The sequence below is a fragment of a genome, unplaced genomic scaffold, assembly GCF_019419815.1.
Source record: "Pyrus x bretschneideri cultivar Hongxiangsu unplaced genomic scaffold, Pyrus_bretschneideri_v1 Contig23, whole genome shotgun sequence".
NCBI classification, from domain to species: Eukaryota; Viridiplantae; Streptophyta; class Magnoliopsida; order Rosales; family Rosaceae; genus Pyrus; species Pyrus x bretschneideri.
In genome coordinates this window covers 1,433,316-1,456,766 of record NW_025999535.1, presented here as the reverse complement: position 1 = coordinate 1,456,766, position 23,451 = coordinate 1,433,316, and the positions used below count along the sequence as shown (strand labels likewise).

At 37.2% G+C, this 23,451-nt stretch overlaps 1 protein-coding gene across 1 annotated transcript; it reads right to left on the bottom strand.

Annotated features, from left to right (window-relative positions):
- Positions 1-15,808: 15,808 nt before the first annotated feature.
- On the bottom strand, positions 15,809-17,114 carry LOC125478109. The gene is made up of 2 exons (XM_048585897.1): positions 15,980-17,114; positions 15,809-15,828 (listed from the first exon to the last, which is right to left on the bottom strand). Exons 1-2 carry the CDS (start codon positions 17,112-17,114, stop codon positions 15,809-15,811), a joined length of 1,155 nt encoding a protein of 384 aa, XP_048441854.1.
- Between the last annotated feature and the right edge of the window lie 6,337 nt (positions 17,115-23,451).

Genomic DNA, 23,451 nt, shown 5'->3' with positions numbered 1-23,451 from the left:
TATAATGTTTTGGGCCTCCCTACTATATTTTTCACTTATTTTGTTAGTTAAATATTCTACTAAATATACATTTGTTGCTCAATAAATCGTAAATGTGACATCCCACATCGCCCAGGGGAGTGATCCTTATATGTATATTCCCATCTCTACCTAGCACGAGGCTTTTTGGGAGTTCACTGGCTTCGGGTTCCGTAGGAACTTCGAAGTTAAGCGAGAAGGGGGCTAAAGCAATCCCATGATGGGTGACCCACTGGGAAGTTGCTCATGAGTTCCCAAAAACAAAATCGTGAGGGAATGGTAAGCCCAAAGAGGACAATATCATGCTACGGTGGTGGAGCGGCCCGGAAAGCGATCCGCCCCGGGCCGGGATGTGACAATTTGGTATCAGAACCTAACCCTAGTCGTGGTGTGCTGACGAAGACGTCGGGCCCCTAAGGGGGGTGGATTGTGACATCCCACATCGCCCAGGGGAGTGATCCTTATATGTATATTCTCATCTCTACCTAGCACGAGGCTGTTTGGGAGCTCACTGGCTTCGGGTTCCATAGGAACTCCGAAGTTAAGTGACCCACTGGGAAGTTGCTCGTGAGTTCCCAAAAACAAAACTGTGAGGGAATGGTAAGCCCAAAGCGGACAATATCGTGCTACGATGGTGGAGCGGGCCCGGAAAGCGATCCGCCCCGGGCCGAGATGTGACAGTAAAACTGCTTCAAACGCCTTATAAGGTACGCTCACTGAAAATATTTCACGAAAAAAAAAATTCACACTTTTCACAAAAAACATGGGTGTAAACTCATGGTTTTTAGTCGGTTTTAAAGATTCATACTAAAATCATCATTCAATCTATTATTTTCAGCTTCACCTCACTGTGAAGTTTTGAAAATTAGCTTAAGACTTTTCGTTAATATTCTTGAGGGTGGAACCCCATTTTGACATGATTTTGGGCATCGCTACTATATTTTTCACTTATTTTTTTAGTTTTCGGCTTAAATATTCTACTAAATATACATTAATTGCTCTACAAACCATAAAATCGCTTTCAAATACCTTACAATGATTTCCTTAATGTTCACAGGAAATATTTTGAGAAAATAAAAAATTTGCATTTTTCACAAAAAAACGTGGGTTAACACTCATGGTTTCTTTGTTCTTCGCTTTCTTTTTATTTGCTTCTCATTTTGTTACCCCCAACACTCTCTTAGTTTAGCTTCTGTCACTCTATCGATATGAAGTGTCACAAGTTAAATCATGGACAAACAATGATTTTAAAATGAGCTGAGATAGTTTATACTTGATGTAGAAAACTATAAGAGAACTCGACGGACCATGATTTTAAAATGAGTTGAGATTGGTGCCAGGGGTTGGCATTTATAGGCCACTATCAATATGGGATAGAGTTTAGTTTTAATCTCAGGAGTCCATCATGGTTGGCCGAACGAAGCATTGCTACTGGGGGTGGGGCATTTGTAATCCGCTATCAACCCTGACATAATTTGTTGTTTTTCAGTCTGCTACTATTCACCCATTACTATTCATACGCTCCTAAACCCTAAACCATCAATTTTACTTATTTTATGTTTTTTTCATGTTAACTTTTTTTTTTTTTCCCTTACCATAACACTAAACTATCACTTCATGTTCTACAAAACGTATTTGCAGTTAAAAACTTTCTTATAATCCATGTCAAAACATAGTAAAAAAAACAAGGATATAAATAAATATAAATATAAAGGTATTTGAATCTAAATAAAGGTAGGAAGGAAAAAAAATTCAATGGAAAAAGAAAAATACACAAAATAAATAAATAAAATAGAAAATGATAGAATCGGTACTTTACTACTGATTGTAAAGAGGATTGGTCGCTAAGAAAAGTAGCTATAGAAGCTTTTATTAGTTGGTACTTTGCTACTGATTCTCTAGAAGACTAGTCGCTACAAAAGTAGCTATATCACCTCTTATTAGTCAGTACTTCGCTACTACTTATCTACAAAAATTGGTCGCTCAAAAAGTAGCTATAAAACTCTTCTTAGTCGCTATCAGCATACCGATCCTCCCTTTTCAATTTTTTTCTTTTTTAGTTATTATTATTATTATTTATTTTTGTTAATTTTTCTTTTATTTCTCTTAGCATAACAACAAACTATTATATTTATGTACTTCAAAATAAATTTTTCCGTGCAAAATCTATTATAATTCATATTTAAACATTTGTAACCAAGGATTTAAAACCTAAATTTAAAGATATTTGAATTTAATAGTGGTTACTCAAATAAATAAATAAATTGGAATAGGGAAAGATCGGTATCATGCTACCCATCCTTGCCCAACCGTACATAAATCACTGTTCAATCTATTTATTTTTATCTTCGCCTCATCGTGAAGTTTTGAAAATTAAGATAAGTCTTTCCTTTGATATTTTTGAGGGTGAAACCCAATTTGACAATGTTTTGGGCCTCACTATTATATTTTTCAACTTATTTTTTTAGTTTTTGGCTTAAATCATCTACTAAATATATATTTATTACTCAATAAATTGTAAATCTGATTCCAGATACCTTATAAAGTTTTCCTTTATGCTCATGAAAAAATATTTTTCAAAAATAAAAATATTTGTATTTTTGAGAAAAAAACGTGGGTTAACACTCATGGTTTTTAGTTGGTTTTGCAAATTCGTACATAAATCATCATTCAATCTATTTATTCAACTTCGCCGATCACCGTGAAGTTTTGAAAATTAATGTTAGACTTTCCGTTGGTATTCTTGAGGGTGATACCCCTTTTTTATAATGCTTTGCGCCTCCCTACTATATTTTTCACTTACTTTGTTAGTTAAATATTCTACTAAATATACATTTGTTACTCAATAAATCGTAAAACTGCTTCAAACACCTTATAAGGTAAGCTCATGGAAAATATTTCACAAAAAAAAAAATTCACACTTTTCACAAAAAACATGGGTGCAAACTCATGGTTTTTAGTCGGTTTTAAAGATTTGTACTAAAATCATTGTTCAATCTATTATTTTCACATTTGCCTCACTGTAAAGTTTTGAAAATTATTGTAAGACTTTCCGTTGATATTTTTGAGGGTGGAACCCCATTTTGACATGATTTTGGGCCTCGCTACTATATTTTTCATTTATTTTTTTAGTTTTCAGCTTAAATATTCTACTAAATATACATTAATTGCTCTACAAACCGTAAAATCGCTTTCAAATACCTTATAATGATTTCCTTAATGTTCATAGGAAATATTTCAAGAAAATAAAAGATTAGTATTTTTCACAAAAAATGTGGGTTAACACTCACGGTTTTTAGTTGGTTTTGCAAATTCGTAAATAAATCATCATTTAATCTATTTATTTTCACCTTCGCCTCACATTGAAGTTTTGAAAACTAAAGTATGACTTTCCGTTGAGATTCTTGATGGTAGAACCCCATTTGACAATGTTTTGGTTTTTCACTTATTTGTTTACTTTTTGACGTAAATAATCCACTAAATATACATTTGTTGCTCAGTAAATCATAAATCAGCTTCCAAGTGCCTTATAAAGTTTTTCTTAATGCTCAGGAAAAATATTTCGCAAAAATAAGAAATTTGCATTTTTGACAAACAAACATCGGTTAACCCTCACGATTTTTAGTTGGTCCTGCAAATTCGTACATAAGTCATCCTTCAATCTATTTATTTTCACCTTCGCCTTACCATGAAGTTTTGAAAATTAATGTAAGACTTTCCATTGGTATTCTTGATGGTGGAGCCCCATTGACAATGTTTTGGGCCTCATTAGTCATTACTATATTTTTCACTTATTTTTTAGTTTGCGGCTTAAGTATTCTACTAAAAATACATTAATTGCTCTGTAAATCGTGAAATTGCTTCCAAATGCCTTATAAAGTTTTTCTTAATGCTCATGAAAAATATTTCGAGAAAATAAAAATTTTATATTTTTCACAAAAAACGTGGGTGGTTTTTAGTCGTTTTGCAAATTCGTACATAAATCGTCATTCAATCTATTCATTTCACCTCCAAATTGAGTCAGTAGTTATGATTGCCAAAGGCCAAAGTAAACCAACCCAAAACCCTAATATTAACTTATTAACTAGTTTGTGCATGAGCGTTACTGTTTTTCTAAATGCGTAAACTTGTACTTTGTTAACGAAGGTGTGCAGGGAATATGGAGGTACCAAACGAGAGTAGATTATATATTGGGATCTACAAATTCACCTTACAAATTTGTTGCTGGATCATGCTCAATGTTTTCTTCCAAGGAGACATCAAATCACCATATAGTAAAAGTTGATGTTGTAAAAGTGGATAACTGGGTTGAAGAAAATGACACCAGAAGAAGGCAGCTGAAGGTAAAAGTTACCAAGATAACAAACACTACTTCCCCATCAAAAGGGAAATGGAAAATCCCACATATATGAAAAGAGTGGTGTTATCCAAACCTCTTTTTTTACCTACATATTGTTTTCAATTTCCGACCGTCAAGTCAACTAAATTGAAAAAAGATCAAAAGACAGTAATTAACATAGAATGTGTGGAAGGTAAAACGGAATGTGTCAATAGTACAACCATATGAAATAAAAAAATATATAGATTAATAATTGACTTTTACTTTTTACAGTTTAGATTTAGGGTTCGGTTCGTTGAAGAGAGGGCAGGCTTTGGCTTTGAATCTGCTTTTATCTCCTGCGGTTGCTAAAGTATTTCTGTCCACATGGGTGGTTGTTACGGATAGAACATGTCAAAGGAAAATTTTCACTTCTTCAATTGTACAGCAGAGTGAAAAAGTAAATATCTTGAGAGTGATTTCTTTGTTCTTCGCTTTTTTTTCATTTGCTTCTCATTTTGTTACCCCAAACATTGAATTTTGAAACGTGAATTTACCCTCTATGCTCATCTTTTTGTCATTTTATTGATATGTGTGTCACAAGTTAAATCAGGAACAGACCATAATTTTAAAATGAGTTAGGATAACCTTACTTGATGTATAGCTTAAAATGAGTTGGGATAAAGATATGGTGTCTCAAGGGTGGCTTTCAGGCCATCTCCAACCGAAGGGTCCAAAGGGCCAGAGGGCCGAAAATAACCCGAAAACCGTCTCCAACCGAGGGCTAGGCTAGAGGGCTCTGGAATCTGAGAAGGCCCCACAAAATCGAAGAGGGCTAGAGGGCTGTAAGGTTGGCTGCAAGCAGCTAGCCAGCCAGCCCGGGGTTGGCCAGAAATACTGGGAATCCTGTCGGTTTTAACCAACAGGAATGCTTAAGAAAAAAAAAATTCAAATGCAACTGCTAGCTGATGTCAGCTAGCCGTTGCATTTAATTTTTTTTTTTTATAGTTTTTTTTATTATTTTTTATTTACAAAATTTTTCCTATAACTTCTATTTCACATAGTTGCTTTATTTTATTTTAAATTCTATTTTTATCCTATAACTTCTATTTCACAAAATTTGTTTCATATTTTTTTTAAATTATATTTTTTTCCTATAACTTCCTAAGCCATTATACAACATTAAATTAAATTAAGTAACATGAAACAACATTAAACAATATTAAATAACATTAACCAACTTACAAATTATACAACATAAAAAAAACATTTAACAACATGAAACTTAAACAACATTTTAAAAAACATTTAATAACATAAAACTTAAACGCCTACTCCATGCTTCTTTTGGCCCAAAGATGTGCAACAAGACCATGTTGTAGGTACTTGTTTGTGGCACGAGAACGTATCATTCTATAGAGCCTCATGTACTCATTTATAGAGATACTACAAGTTCTTGGATTGAAAGGCAAATTAGGCCCATCATATATTTTTGGACGAGCCCTTCTTGACCTATTTGGATCTTCTTGGTTGTCATCGGACTCTCCATCAATATACTCATCTCGCTCATCCTCCACTATCATATTGTGTAATATGATGCAAGACATCATGATGGAGTCCAAATTTTCTCGACTCCACATTCCTGCCGGTTCGCTAATAATCTTCCACCGTGCTTGTAGAATATCGAAAGCTCTCTCAACATCTTTTTGGTATGCCTTTTGGTGTAAGGTAAACAACTTTTCTGCATCATTCCTAGGGTTTGGAATTGCTTGGACAAGTGTCGCCCACTTTGGGTAAATGTCATCTGCCAAGTAATACCCCATATTGTATTGACGGTTGTTGATGTAGTAGTGAAGTTAAGGTGCTTTACCTTCCGTCAAGTTATTGAAGAGGGGTGAACGCCCAAGAACTGTAATGTCATTTTGGGATCCAGGGACTTCAAAGAAAGCATGCCAAATCCATGTGTCATATGAGACAACCACCTCTAACACAACAGTTGGCTTTCTCGACCTTCCGCTAAAGCCTCATTGCCATCCGGTGGGACAGTTCTTCCAATCCCAATGCAAGCAGTCTAATGACCCTATCATGCCCGGAAACCCACGGTCTTCAGCTTTGCGAATAAGCCAATTCAGATCTTCTTGATTTGGCTCGCGGAGGTACTCGTCTTTGTGAACCTGAACAATTATGTCATAGAATTGTTGAATAGTATCAAGGCATGTAGACTCGGACGTACCATGGGTTTCATCCATCGAATTAGCTGGAGAGCCATAGGCCATCATTCGAAGTGCAACAGTACCCTTCTAATGAAGTGAGAAACCAGGGCGGTCTGCTCTGTCCAGCTTCTGTCGAAAGTATGGATTGACTTGCTAGACATCACGAAGTAAACGCTCGAAGACATGACGCCTCATCCGGAAGCAATGTCTGAAATCCTCTTCTGTGTACACCGAGTTGGGGTTGAAGTGGTTGTTCATCAGATTAGAATGCGACATCGCTCTGTTTCGTGGTTTGTAAGAGCAACCAGCAATAGAGCCACCCCATTGAGGTTGTTCCTCAGTTGGCTGACACACCATGGCCGAAGCCATGACTGCTGCCATGTTTTGTTTGTTGCGCCTTACTTGAACTTCTTCATCACACTCCTCATCTTCTCGTCTCATTTGTGCCCATTTTGCTTCCAATTTGGAATTGGATGAGGACCCCCTGTTGGAATCCGAAGAGAATCCAAAGTTGGAATTCGAAGAGAATCCAAAGTTGGAATTCATTGCAAACTTGAATTGAAAAAGATTGAATTGAAATAGATTGAATTCAAAGTTGTGTGAATTATAGCCCAATATCCACCCTATTTATAGCAAAAGAAAAATTCAAATCCAACGGCTAGCTGACGTCACTTAGCGGTTTTTAATTTAAGTTGTAGTTTTTAAATAATAAATTATGTTTGGCCCTATGGCCCTTTGGCCCTCGGTTAGAGACGATTTTTTGTGGCAGGGCTAAAACGAGCCCTCTGGCCCTCGTTTGGAGACGGAGGCAAATATGGCCCTGTATTGTTCATTAAAATATTAATATCTTGGAGAATCTTGGAGGGCCAGAGGGCTAAAACGAGCCTCTAGCCAGCCATCGGTTAGAGATGGCCTCACATTCTCGCTTTTTCACACAACAGTTTCACGTTATTATTCTATAGTTAACTTTTGGTTTGAAAATGTGAGTCATCTGAGAAGTTATACTGTTAAAAAAATTTTGGTTGACCTATAACTTATGTTTTTCTTGAACAAACAATAGCGTTATTGGGTTTCAACAGCAATGGTTGCTCTTGCACCGAAGCATTATTGCTAAATTAAAAAATAACAAATAGTATCCATTTAGAGCCTAGTGCAGGAGTACAAGTTCTTGGCGGCCATATAAAAGCAAGGGTAAATCTCTGTTTACTACCTTCATGTTTCGTGGTTTTCAATATTTAGTACATCAAGTTTTTTTCGTTCTAGAGTCATACTTAAAGTGTAAATTTTGGGACAGTCTCATACATCCGTTAGTCTAGTTGTTAACTGATGATGTGGCACCTATGTGAACAATGACTGGATGCCACGTGTTATTAAAGGGTCCACGTGGAAATTCAAAATTCAAAAAAATAATTATTTAAAGAAAAGTTAAAAATATAAAATATAAAAATATATATATAAAAAAAATAAAAAATAAAAAAAAAAGCAAAACCTCGTCTTCCTCAAATCCCCCCGTGCCCGCCCTCCCACCCACACCCAGATCTTCCCGTCCCCTCCCTCCTTCTCCCTCTCTTCTCTTCACTGCACCCATCCTCCCAGCAAACCCACCCATTCCCTCCCATTCTTACCTCCAGAGACCACACAACAAACAAGCCCACCTCTCCAATTCTTAGCTCGGCTTTTCCTCTCTAGGATTTGAGAGAGACAGAGAGAGAGATTATGAAGCTCTCGGCTTCACCAGAGCTACCTCACCCGACGGAGCAACACCTTCAGGGGATCGGCGCCGTTGGACTCCACATCAGACGGCAAGTCGCCGGCGACGGTGTTCTGGCTACTACTCCACGGCCTCTGCTGCCTCATCAGCCTCTTCCTTGGCTTCCGCTTCTCTCGCCTTAACTAATTGGTGATGATTTGCATCAAGTTAATTCATAAAATCATTTATTAAGTCTTTCGATTTAAGTTGCGATGGATTTGGAATAGATACTATCTTTCTTATTTGTTTGATTGGAATGTGATTGGAAGTGGGCAGATGGGTGGGTGTGCGAGGTGGGTGGGTGTGCGGGGAGGGTGAGTGCAGAGGAGAGAAGGGAGGGAGAAGGAATGGAATGGGTGGGTTTGCAAGGAAGAAAAGGGAGAGAGAAGGAGGGAGGGGACGGGTAGACGGGAAGATCTGGGTGTGGGTGGGGGGGGTGGGCACTGGGGGATTTGAGGAAGACGATCTGGGTGTGGGTGGGAGGGTGGGCACTGGGGGATTTGAAGAAGACGATCTGGGTGTTGGGGAAGACGATCCGGGTTTTGCCTTTTTTTTTTTTTTTCTTTAAATAATTATTTTTTTGAATTTTTAATTTTCACGCGGATCCTTTAATGACACGAAGCGTCCAGTTATTGTTCACATAGGCGCCACATCATCAATTAACGGCAAAGTTAACAGTTTGACTAACGGATGTATAAAATTGTTCAAAAATTAACACTTTAGGTATGACTCTGGGACGAAAAAAACTTCATGTACCAAATGTTGAAAACCACGAAACTTATGGTAGTAAACTACTATTTACCCTAAAAACAATCAAGTGATTGGGTCATCACATATTAGTTGGCCGAATTGGAGTAAAAGCAACATACAAAGCGCCAACTCTCTCTTTGCACATCGAGAGTACGCTCTTTAAAATTTGTCTTTCTTCGCACGGGTTAAGTCAGGCGATGTGAAGATAGAACAAAGAGAAATATATATAGTCCCTTATAGTTAAGTTTCTCTTCAACACTAAGCATTATACTAAATACGGCCTTGAATGTTTCAATATCACCTTTTGGTTTAATGTCGAGTATCCAAAACTGTATATGCCTTATCGGAAAAAAATTACAAAAAAAAATTACGTAAGAGCGGCCATCATACTTCACATGCCAACTCTCATAAAAATTACGTAAGAGCGGCCATCATACTTCACATGCCAACTCTCATAAAAATATAAAATATCTTTTATCTTAATCTCATTCAACCCCATACTAATTCCCATAAAAAACTGATCTAATAAGAGAGTTTCTCGAAACTTCCCTCCTAGTTTGTTTCAACACACATTCAAACAAATTGCACGGTAAATAAGATGATGTTATTTATTTATTTTTTGGTCGGATTAATATCCAAAATACAACTTATCAAATTCAAGAACTAAGTAAAACCTTGCTCAAATCACTTATTAATCCGACCTCATCTGATCTAATCTGATTAACTAAAGTAATCATGCACGACCAGCTGCTTCTGATCTTTTTCAAAGCTGTAAAGCACAGAAGTTGCTTCTTCTTTTTGTTCCGGTTGCGGCTTCACAACTGAGGGGCGCTGGTCCTCCTCCATGAAAATCAACAGCCGTCCATCTCTCCTGACTTTGGTCATGGTGAATCTCGGCCGTCCGTTCCCGTTCAGCGTGGACAGCAATGGCGGGATGTCCCTCCTCATTCCGTCGCGAGCTGCTGCCATTACCGCAAGTAGTAGTCCCGCACTATTTTTGTTAGGCACTAATTTCTCTCTGGTTTCTCGTATCACGAAAGAAAAATGGTTGTTCAACCCAATTGCACGAATATTTATAGCGATTTTGGTTCTTCCCTCCTGGTTCAAACATGAATTATATCGGTTTGGACTTTCCTAGTTAGTTAATTTACTCTCCTATTTAGATTTGGAAAGCTGTTAATGAATTGTTAGCACCACATTAATTAATAAAACAACATTAATTGACCAAATTAATTGCAAACGTATTGGGCAAAGCAGATGTGGAGTGTCTAGTATGTATGTACTCCGAGTTGTTTTTCATTTTGTTCAATCGTTGGTGGGGTTTTGAGGGGGAGGGAAGAAAGGGGTGGAGGAGTCTTGAACTCGGTGAGGAAGTATGTATTTCGAGTTTGGATCTCAATTTTTGTACTTTTTCTTTTTTCGAAACATACTTCTTGTTTTGATGGAAATGTACGATATCCATTAAGATGCTGATAAAATACGTACAGGAAGATTTTATAGTATCGCTTGCATGATAGTGTACCCCCTGCATAACTCTATAGAAAAATTTGTACATGGTTACCCCTAAATTTTCAAAAGCATCTATTGACTATATTCAAAGTCATTCGTAGGGAAGTTCCCTCTATCGTTGTACTAAAAACGTTGAAAGTATTTGTAGAAGTTGATGAGGGATGCATGTTGTATACGCAGGAGAAAATAGAGGAGTCGGTGTACTTCTTAGGAGGTGGTGTTCCTCCCTCAAGGATGATTTGGGAGGCATTTAGCATGGCCCAATTGGAGTAAATACAACATGCAAAATGCCGACTCTCTTTGCACATCGAGAGTACACTCTTTAATATGTATCTTTCTTCACACGTGTCAAGTCAAGTGAGACAAGAGATAGAGAAAAGAGAAATATAAAGTCCGTTATAGCTTAAGCTTCTTTCAACACTTAAATTTAAAGTATTATACTAAATACGACATTGGATGTTCTAAGATCACCTTTTGACTTATTGTCGGGTGTCCAAAATTGTATATGCCTTACTGGAAAAAAACCGAGAAAATTTAAGTAGGAGCACCTAACATATTTCACATGTCAACTCTTATAAAAATATGAAAGAGGAAATTGTAGTAATGGTTTCTCAACTTTGATCAAATTGGAGCAATGATCCCTCAACTAAAAATCTATTACCATTGGTCCCTCAACTCATCAAAATATGTAGCTATGGTCCTTTTGGTCAAATTCGTCAAAATTTTGTCAAAATGAGTTATGTTGAAATGACCATTGCTACAATTGGGGTCCCTCAACTCATCAAAATGTGTAGCTATGGTCTTTTTTCGTCAACTTCGTCAGAATTTTGTCAAAATGAGTTATGTTAGAAGGACTACTACTACAATTGGGTTAAAGTTGAGGGATCATTGCTCCAATTAAGTTAAAGTTGAGGGATCATTTCTCTAATTGGATTAAAGTTGAGAGACCAATGATAATGGATTTTTAGTTAAGGAACCATACATGCACCTTTTGATGAGTTTAGGGACCAATGGTAATGAATTTTTAATTGAGGAACCATTGCTTCAATTAAGTTAAAATTAAGGGATCATTACTACAATTTACTCAATATAAAATCTTTGGGTTAATCTCATTTTACTACCCTAAAGTTTTTTATTTTCAACATTTGGTACATGAAGTTTTTTTCATCCCAGAGAAGTACCTGAAATCATAATATTGGGACAGTCTCATACATCTGTTAAGGTTACTGTTAAGTGATGACATGGTGCCCACGTGGTCAATAACTGGATACCACGTGTCAATATGGGCCCGCATGAATATTAAAAGTTAAAAATATTAATAAAAATTTAAAAACTGAAAAAAATTTAAAAACTAAAACAGATTTTCTTCTTTCCAAACCCATGGCCGATTGCTTCCTCCACCCCTCCTCCGCCTCCCATACTGATTCAACCCCATACTAATTTCTTTCAGGTTGAATCAGTATGGCGCCACTTGTCAATATGACCACACACAAATATTTAAAAAATTAAGAAAATTAAAAATTAAAAAAAAAATGAAAAACTAAAAAAATTAAAAAACTGATCTAATCAGAGAGTATCGAAGCTTCCCTCCTAGTTTGTTTTAACACAAACATTCAAACAAATTGCAGAGAATAAGATGTTTTTTTTTTTTTTTGTCGGATTAATATCCAAAATACACCTTATTTAATTCAAAGATTAAGTAAAATCTCGCTCAATTGTGATTGGCCCGATTGTGATAGCACCTATCATTGCACCAAATGTCAAAATGGAGCCAAACATTAAATACTGCATATAGATGCACAGGAAGAGAAGTATTTTCAGTTGTTGAAAATCCAGAAGATTATGATGCAGAATGTTACATTTTGTTTCTTGAATCGAAAACTTTGTTGGGGTTTAAAAATGCTTCACTACTTTGGAGATGTTTATCTCACAAAGAAAAATGTAACGCAGCGGAATTGATAGGCAAGAGAAAGAAAGAATTCTCAAAGTATTACACAAGGTTTTTATTCACTCACAAACTTAGTACAAGAGGAAACACTCAAACACTCTTAGAAGCTTTGTTGCTTCTTCTTACTTCTTACTTGACACTCTCACTTCTTGCTACTTGCTCTCTTGGTTGTTTTGCTTGATTACATCATAACATCACACACCTATTTATAGGGCATGCTTGCCGACTTATACTACCACTAGAATTTTCTAGTGCATTGATCATGCACACATATTTTTCCACCGACTTTGCTAAACCGACTTATCTAGTCGGTGAGATTGGGCTCTTCCAATTTTAGCCATGGTTTGTGATGTTTCTAGATTCTACCACAAACAAAAACATTTTCTATATTTTCTTAAGCCTAAGGCGGTGGAGGCTTTTCCAACTTGCTACCTTCTTTGCTAGAGTTTTCTAGCACATTTCATGAGTTTTCTATGGGCTGGATCATCTTCTTGGGCTGAAGACAAGATTACCATTCAACATCCCCCCTTAATCTTGTCTTGTGACGCCGATTGAGTTTCTTAGTCTGACAAAGTCTTCTTGTTTGAGGGGCTTGGTGAATATGTCTGCGATTTGGTCTTGAGACTTCACGTGTTCCACTTGCACATCTTTTCTTGCAATGCACTCTCTTATGTAGTGATAACGGGTATCTATATGTTTGCTCCTGTTATGGAATACTGGATTCTTTGCTAGAGCTATTGCAGACTTGTTGTCGACATAGATCTTTGTTGGCTCTTCTTGTCGCATTCTTAATTCTTTCAGCAAGTTTCTCAGCCAGATTGCATGGCAGACACATGAAGTAGCAGCTACATATTCAGCTTCGCAGGTAGAGAGAGTGACAATCGGTTGCTTCTTCGACATCCATGTGAATGCAGTGTCTCCCATGAAGAACACAAATCCAGTAGTGCTTTTTCTATCGTCGGAATCTCCTGCCCAATCACTGTCGCTATATCCAGCAAGTTTGTAGTTATCAGAACTTGAATAAAACAAGCCAAAGTTAACAGTACCTTTGAGGTATCGAAGAATTCTTTTGGCCGTTTTCAAATGTGTAGTTGTGGGATTCTCCATGTGGTGACTGATTAATCCGACAGCATAGAGAATATCTGGTCTTGTGCAAGTCAAGTAGCGCAAGCTTCCAACTAGACTTTTGAAAAATGTTGGATCTACGCTTTCTCCTTTGTCATACTTGGTTAGTTTGACTCCGCACTCCATTGGCGTGCTCACGGGCTTGCAGTCGTCCATTTTGAACTTTTTCAGTATCTCCTTTGTGTAGCTTTCTTGGGAAATGAAAATTCCTTCTTCGTTCTGCTTGACTTCAATGCCTAGGTAATATGCCATCAACCCGATGTCGGTCATCTCAAATTCTTTGGTCATTACTCTCTTGAACTCTTCAAACATGCTTGGATTACTCCTGGTGAAGATTAGATCATCCACATATAAGCACACAATCAAAATATCTCCATCTTTGACTTTGACGTAGAGAGCATGTTCATGAGGGCACTTGATGAAGTTGTTTTCTTGAAAGTACTTGTCGATGCGACTATTCCATGCTCGTGGCGCTTGTTTTAACCCATAGAGGGCTTTCTTCAGCTTCAGAACTTTGTCTTCATGCCCTTTGATCTCATAGCCTGACGGTTGCTGAATGTAGACTTCTTCTTCAAGGACTCCATTTAGGAAGGCGGACTTCACATCCATTTGTTGAATCTTCCAACTGTTTTGAGCTGCCAAAGAAATTAGTAATCGTATAGTTTCCAACCGAGCAACGGGTGCAAATACCTCATCATAGTCGATTCCGGCTCTTTGACTATAGCCTTTCGCCACTAGTCTTGCCTTGTATCTTTCGACCTCTCCATTGGCATTTTTCTTTGTCTTGTACACCCACTTGACTCCGATGGCTTTGTGTCCTTTCGGAAGAATAGCGAGTTCCCATGTATCATTCTTCTGGATTGCTTCAATTTCTTCATCCATTGCTTTCCTCCACTTAGTATCTTGCACTGCTTCTTGAAAGTCGACTGGTTCACAATCAGCAAAGAGACAGAAAAGTGTAGGATTATCAAGTCTTTCAGCTACCTCATAAAGATCTCGTATACTTCTTGTGCGTGGTACTTCTCTTTCATTTAGACTCCCACTTGACAATGCTGATGCTGATGAATCACCATGATTGGTTGATGTTGGTGAAGCAGGTGGAGTAGTGGATTCTTGTTGAACCTCTCTTGCTTGCTCCATCATCCCTTGTTCATTCTCTTCTTCAAATTTAGGAAATAAGTGAAGATCACCTGCATGCGGGCCAAAATCCCATTCTCCTTCTTCATCGAACATCACGTCTCGACTGATCACCGTCTTCCCATTGTTTGGATTATACAGCTTATAGCCTTTTGAATTGGTGTCATAGCCGATGAAGATGAACTTCTCACTTTTGTCGTCGAGTTTGGTTCTCCTCTCGTCTGGTACGTGTACATGGGCTATGCTTCCAAAAACTCTTAGATGAGAAATACCTGGTTTTCTTCCACTCCATGCTTCTTGCGGAGTTTTTCCCCACACACTCCTTGTTGGAGACCGATTTGATAGGTAGACAGCACATGCTACAGCTTCTGCCCACAATTCCTTAGGCAATTTCTTGCTTTTGAGCATGCTTCGAGCCATGTCGAGGATGGTTCGATTTTTTCTTTCTGCCACTCCATTTTGTTGAGGGGATCTTGGAACTGTCAAAGGTCGACGAATTCCATTTGCTTCACAAAACTCTTGAAATTCCTTTGAAGTGAATTCTCCTCCTCGATCAGATCTCATGGCTTTGATCTTGCAACCATTCTCCTTTTCTACAGCAGCTTTGAACTTCTTGAATGCTCCAAAGACTTCTGATTTCTGCTTCAAGAAATACACCCAGGTTTTTCTTGAAAAATCATCAATGAAGAGAAGGAAATAATTATTTTTACCCAAAGAGCTTGGTTTTATTGGACCGCACACATCGGTGTGAATGAGCTCGAGTGGCTTCTGGGCTCTTGTGGTCGACTCCTTTGGAAAGCTTTTCCTGAACTGTTTCCCAAGTAAACATTCTTCACAAACTTGATCAGGGTGGCTGATGCACGGTAAGCCTCTCACCATCTCCTTCTTGGATAATAACTCCAGTCCCCCAAAGTTAAGATGCCCAAAACGAAGATGCCAAAGCCAAGATATGTCTTTGTAACATATCTTAAGACACTTTGCAACATCGTTTTGAATGTTCATGGGAAACATCCTATTCTTTGACATTTTCGCCTTGGCAATTAATCTTCCTTTGTCATCTCTAAGAAAAAGGATATAATTTTTCGTATGAAAATCATAACCTTTTTCTAAGAGTTGACCCAAACTCAAAATGTTGCTTTTCATATTGGGCACATAGTAAACATTTGAAATTAATTGGTGACCGCCATTTTCCAAGGGAATAAGGATGTTACCTTTTCCTTTTACCGGTATTTTGGATTCATCTCCAAAAGAAACGTTGCCACTCACTGATTCATTGAGCTCTACGAAGATGCTTCTTCTTCCGCACATGTAGTTGCTAGCGCCGGTGTCAAGGTACCATGTATAGTCTTGGTCTCCATCATTGTTCTTGCATGCTAGTAGCACAACACCATTCTCTTCTTTCTCTTCTTTCACATAATTGACCTTCTCATCAAGTCTGCTGTTTGGAGCTCTACATTCCCAAGCATAATGCCCAAACTTTTGACAATTATAGCATTGAACTTGAGATTTTTCATACCTTGAGTTTGAGCGTCCTCTTCCGCGACCTTTTGTTGAGCTTTCTCCTCTTTCGTAGTTGATATGGTTGTTTAAGTTCCAACCACCTCCACGCCCATGTCCACGTCCGCGACCTCGACCACGACTTCTTCCGTATCGGCTTCTCTCGTTGTCGAAGCTTTCTTCTTTCTTCTTTGGCTGAACATGCGTCTTAAGGAGCTGCTCATCATTCCCTTGCCTCTTCTTATGTTTCTCTTCATATGCTTGTAGCGAACCCATTAATTGCTCTATACTAATTTCTTCCAAGTTTTTAGTTTCTTCAATCGTCACGACAATGTGCTCGAACTTGGGGTCCAACGAGCGTAGTATCTTCTCCATAATTCTAACATCTTCTAACTTTTCTCCGTTTCTTTTTAATTGATTGGAAACGGCTAAGACTCTTGAGAAATAATCAGAGATTGATTCAGACCCTTTCATTTGTAGAGATTCGAACTCACCTCTTAATACTTGAAGACGAACCTTTTTCACTTGTTTGGCTCCTTTGTAAGAGGTTTGAAGCTTCTCCCATGCTTGCTTGGCAGAGGTTGCACTCGAGACCTTCTCAAAGCCATTGTCATCTAATGCTTGGTAGATGAGGTAGAGAGCCTTCTTGTCTCTCTTTCTTGAATCTTTCAAACTCTCCTTCTGGGGTTGAGACAGAGTAGCTTCATCTTCTGGCTCAGTGTAGCCTTTCTTCACGACTTCCCAGACATCGTGTGCACCTAAAAGGGCCTTCATTTTGATACTCCAATTATCGAAGTTGTTGCTGTCGAGCACTGGAACTTGGAAGGCTGCCATAGCATTGCTAGCCATAGCTCTGGTACCACTTTGTTGGGGTTTAAAAATGCTTCACTACTTTGGAGATGTTTATCTCACAAAGAAAAATGTAACGCAGCTGAATTGATAGGCAAGAGAAAGAAAGAATTCTCAAAGTATTACACAAGGTTTTTATTCACTCACAAACTTAGTACAAGAGGAAACACTCAAACACTCTTAGAAGCTTTGTTGCTTCTTCTTACTTCTTACTTGACACTCTCACTTCTTGCTACCTGCTCTCTTGGTTGTTTTGCTTGATTACATCATAACATCACACACCTATTTATAGGGCATGCTTGCCGACTTATACTACCACTAGAATTTTCTAGTGCATTGATCATGCACACATATTTTTCCACCGACTTTGCTAAACCGACTTATCTAGTTGGTGAGATTGGGCTCTTCCAATTTTAGCCATGGGTTGTGATGTTTCTAGATTCTACCACAAACAAAAACATTTTCTATATTTTCTTAAGCCTAAGGCGGTGGAGGCTTTTCCAACTTGCTACCTTCTTTGCTAGAGTTTTCTAGCACATTTCATGAGTTTTCTATGGGCTGGATCATCTTCTTGGGCTGAAGACAAGATTACCATTCAACAAACTTCACCCTATGTTTACACGTAGCGGCTCAGGGATCGAAAGCAATGGTTCGACAGCCTTGAATCCAAATGAAACGTCACAATGCATATTCTCATTCATTCACTACATTACCATGCATGCATTTCGAGTCCTAATCACCTTCATACCTCTGCTAAAGATAAACTGAGATCATTCATGATGCCAGATTGAGTAGGCGACGAGTAACCAACCCGGAAGACGTCATACAAAGACTGTCAAAACCGAACAATATCAAAACGACTTGACTGTCAGAAGATTGCAACAAAAGCTGAATACATTAATCAAGGTTAGGCTAGTTAGAGTTTTTGTTTAAATGAGAGTAATTTAGAATATTGCTTGTCAACCAAAAATACGTTAATCAAGGTTAGGCTGGTTAGTCAAGACAATGTGTTCAACTCCTTGCATCTAAGTATTGCATCATTTGATGAAAGCACTCCAGTCGGAGTCTCGTTTCTGTAGTGAAGTATTTTAGAATATTGTCGTGTTAGGCAGAAAGATTAATCAAATTTTCGGTGCTTGATGAAAATGACACACAGGAATGTCCTGAAGGCCACCATTGATCTTCCTGAAGCAGGAGAAGTCAACTTCCATTGCACCCACCTCGATCATCTTGATGAGAGCTGGAGGATGAGGCAGATTAATGCTATAATGCAATCAAGCAATGAGCCCCACATCTTGGCTTGAGGCCTCAATTCTTTGGATTAGTCAGACTACTCTCAAGAAAGATGGACTGATATTGTAAACGTGAGACACTATGACACTTTCAAATTATCAAAAATTCTCTGTGCAAGACCTCCAGTTTTTGCCAAAAGGACCAATTTTGTATGGATAACACGTCTATAGATTTTGTTTAACATGTAATCTATCAATGTTTTCGATAGTTCGTCTTTTAATAAATAAATAAAAAGAATGTCATGTTCAGAAAAGAACTGTACAAATTATGTACCTGACAACGCTTTGATTTGTTTTGGCTGCAGTATTATGAGGATATGGGTAAACCAAGGCCTATGGTTGAAGTAATGAGATACTTGAAGTGCAACCAGTACACAGATGCAAAGGACTTTGAGGGAGAATATGAGTCAGTAGTTATGATTGCTAAAGGCCAAAGTAGGGCCCGAATTAGCATCTGCAAACTCACCTTACAAATTTGTTCCTGGATCATACTCAGTGTTTTCTTCCAAAGGGACATCAGATCATCATATAGTAAGAGTGGATGTTGTAAAAATGGATAATTGTGGTGAAGAAAATAACAGCAGAAGAAGGCAGCTGAACCAAAAAGTTACCGATATAACAAACCCTACTTCCCAGTCAAAAGGAATATGGAAAATCCCACATATATGAAAAAAGCATGTTATCTACACACATTTTTTTACTTTTCACACAATCTTTTCAATTTCCAATCATCAGGTCGAATGAAATGAAAAAGATCAAATGATATAAATTAACAGGAAATGTGTAAAAGATAAGCGAGATGTGTGGATAGCACAACCCATATGAAAAAAACATATAGATTAATAACTGACTTTTACTTTTACAGTTTAGATTTAGGGTTTGGTTTGTTGAAGGAAGGGCTGGTTCTGGCTTGGGATCTGCATTTATCTCCTACAGTTAGTAAAATATTTACAGTCTACATGGGTTGTTAGGGATACAACAAGTCAAAGGAAGAGGTGGAATTTGGTGTGGTTGGTGAGCAATTTTGTACTTCTTCAAATTGTACAGCAGAGTGAAAAAGTTATATATTTTGAGAGTGATTTCATTGTTCTTCGCTTTCTTTTTATTTGCTTCTCATTTTGTTACCCCCAACAATAAATTTGAAACGTGAATCTACTCTCTTAATTTAGCTTCTGTCACTCTATTGATATGAAGTGTCACAAGTTAAATCAGGGACGAAAAATGATTTTAAAATGAGCTAAGGTAGTTTATACTTGATGTAGAAAACTATAAGAGAACTCGACGAACCATGATTTTAAAATGAGTTGAGATTGGTGCAGGGGGTTGGCATTTATAGGCCACTATCAATATGGGATAGAGTTTAGTTTTAATCTCAGGAGTCCATCATGGTTGGCCGAATGAAGCATTGCTACTAAGGGTGGGGCATTTGTAATCCGCTATCAACCCTGACATAATTTATACCAAAGTCATCACTTTTCCCCCTTTAAGAAAAACAAAAAATTTCTCCGCCGCACTGCGGTGAGCCAAAAAAGTTTAAGTGCATCGGGTGTTGAAACGCGCCGAACTCAGGATGTTATTTTTCGATCTGCTACTATTCACCCATTACTATTCATACACTCCTAACCCCTAAACCATCAATGTGAAGATGGTGGACACGTTTTACCTCTTCAGAAGCAACTCCATGCCTGTATCTACCTAGCTTTCTATCCTTTCTCATGATCATATATGCATCAATTATATATGCCATTACCATATAAGTACAATTGTTTCGGTTAATCAATTTATCATATGATTGCTTAGTTTTCAAATAGCCACGATCCATCAGCCTAATGCATCGGGAAATTGCTTAATTTTTAGAACCTTGTAACGATTTCCTCCAAATCGCATCGGGAGATCACCGTCGAACGCCTAGGTGCTGACTAGGCGGCCGCCTAGAGTGATTTTTAGAACACTGTGCAGAAGCATGACCGCACAAAATCGATCCTAGGCTCCTATACCTACTAGCCTACCACTACCATTCTTATATAAAATAACTTCTAGATAAAATTGTAATTCTAGGGTTTAAAGTGTTCTGCTTTATTCTTCTCACGTAGAGGGTGATATATAGTTATACAAGTTCCTATGACATAGGAAATAGGAATCCCAATTATACAGGGATATCCATTACATGATTTCATACCCAAAATATATCTATATTCCTCAATCTCAAAGTTAACTCATGCCAACACTCCCCTTCAAGTTGGTGCGGAGATATCTTCTAGGCCCAACTTGTCAAGTAAGTCTCAAAACACTCTCGCTGATATTGCATGAGTCAGTACATCAACTAACTGTTATTCATACCTCACATATGGAATGTCAATCAATCTGGTATCTAACTTTTTCTTGATAAAATGTCTATCCACTTCAACATGTTTTGTGCGATCATGTTGAACCGGATTATTAGCTATCTCTCTTGTAGCTTAATTATCGCATTACAATGACATAGCTCCCTGTGATTTGAATCCTATTTCTGTGAGAAGAATCCTCAGCTACAATAATTCGCAAATCCCATGCGCCATACCCTAATACTCTGCCTCTGCCGTGGACCTAGCTACCATGTTTTGTTTTTTGCTTCTCCAAGTTACAAGATTTCCTACTACAAAAGTGAAGTAGCCTAACGTATAGCGTCTATCAGTAATATTCCTAGCTTAATTAGTATATGTATATCCTTTTATCTCCATATGCCCATGTTTCCTGAAAATCAACCATTTTCCAGGTGCACCTTTCAAATACCATGTTGAAATTTTTTAGATCGACGGGCTTAAGGGGGGCCCCACTCTAACGACACCAATACTGTCCCCAAATTTACCACCTGCCTAATCCGTCAAGTGTGGGGTTATACCACAAAAGGTCTCAATATTAGTTAGAGTAGGGTACTCATATTAAAACCCATTATTTTCTTTTGCATGTGAGATTCCAACACTCCACCTCACGTGTAACCCCATTTAGTGGTTCACACGTGGAGATCCACACATCGGCAATTGAAACTTAGAGGTTGGCTCTATGTTAAGAGTCTAGACTTGTTTTCAATATAACTCAAAGGCCGGCTCTTTGTTAAGAGTTCTGACTTGTTTCCTTCTTGGTAACAAGCTCATTAGCTTGCAGGGGCTCGAACCTTGACCCTGATACCAAGATAAAATTGTAATTCTAGGGTTTAAGGTGTTCTGCTTTATTCTTCTCACATAGGAGAAATTTTTTGTTGTAACGGGAACACGGATAGGTACACCACGTGTTTTTATACAAATGGTGGAAAATGTGATTTTTTAAGTTATTAACATTTTAACACACATAACCCACCATTTATATACAGACACGTGGTGTACCCTCTCGTTTGACGATCGCACTGAAAAATCTCTCCTCACATAGGGGGTGATATATAGTTATACAAGTTCTTATGACATTGGAAATAGGAATCCCAATTATACAGGGATATCCATTACATGATTTCATTTATTTTATGTTTTTTTCTTACCATAACACCAAACTATCACTTCATGTTCTACAAAACGTATTTGCAGTTAAAAACTTACTTATAATCCATGTCAAAACACAGTAAACAACAAGGATATATATAAATATAAATCTAAAGGTATTTGAATCTAAATAAAGTAAGGTAGGAAGGAAAAAAAATCCAATGGAAAAAGAAAAATACATAAAATAATTAAATAAAATAGAAAATGATACGATCGCTACATTCATACTGATTGTAAAAAGGATTGGTCGGTACAATTGTAGCTTTAGAACCTCTTATTAGTTGGTACTTTGCTACTGATTGTTCAGACAATTAGTCGCTAAGAAAAGTAGCTATACTACCCTTATTAGTCGCTCTCATACTACCGATCCTCTCTTTTCAATTTTTTTCTTTTTTAGTTTTTATTATTATTTATTTTTGTTAATTTTTCTTTTATTTCTCTTACCATAACAACATACTATCATATTTATGTACTTCAAAATATATTTTTTTGTGCAAAATCTATTATAATTCATAGTTAAACATTTGTAACCAACAATTTAAAACCTAAATTTAAAGATATTGAATTTAATAGTGATTACTCAAATAAATAAATAAATTGGAATAGGGAAAGATCAGTACCATGCTACCCATCCTTGCCCAACTATACATAAATCACCGTTCAATCTATTTATTTTCATCTTCGCCTCATCGTGAAGTTTTGAAAATTAAGATAAGCCTTTCCTGTGAGATTTTTGAGGGTGGAACCCGATTTGACAATGTTTTGGGCCTCACTATTATATTTTTCACTTATTTTATTAGTTTTCGACTTAAATAATCTACTAAATATACATTTATTAGTCAATAAATTGTAAATCTGCTTCCAGATACCTTATAAAGTTTTTCTTTATGCTCATGAAAAAATATTTTTCAAAAATAAAAATATTTGTATTTTTGAGAAAAAAAAATGTGGGTTAACACTCATGGTTTTTAGTTGGTTTTGCAAATTCGTACATAAATCATCGCTCAATCTATTTATTCACTTTCGCCGATCACCATGAAGTTTTGAAAATTAATGTAAGACTTTCCGTTGGTATTCTTGAGGGTGATACCCCTTTTTTATAATGTTTTGGGCCTCCCTACTATATTTTTCACTTACTTTGTTAGTTAAATATTCTATTAAATATACATTTGTTGCTCAATAAATCGTAAAACTGCTTCAAACGCCTTATAAGGTACGCTCGCGGAAAATATTTCACGAAAAAAAAAATCACACTTTTCACAAAAAACATGGGTGTAAACTCACGGTTTTTAGTCGGTTTTAAAGATTCGTACTAAAATCATCGTTCAATCTATTATTTTCAGCTTCACCTCACTGTGAAGTTTTGAAAATTAGTGTAAGACTTTTCGTTGACATTCTTGAGGGTGGAACGCCATTTTGACATGATTTTGGGCCTCGCTACTATATTTTGCACTTATTTTTTTAGTTTTCGGCTTAAATATTTTACTAAATACATTAATTGCTCTACAAACCGTAAAATCGCTTTCAAATACC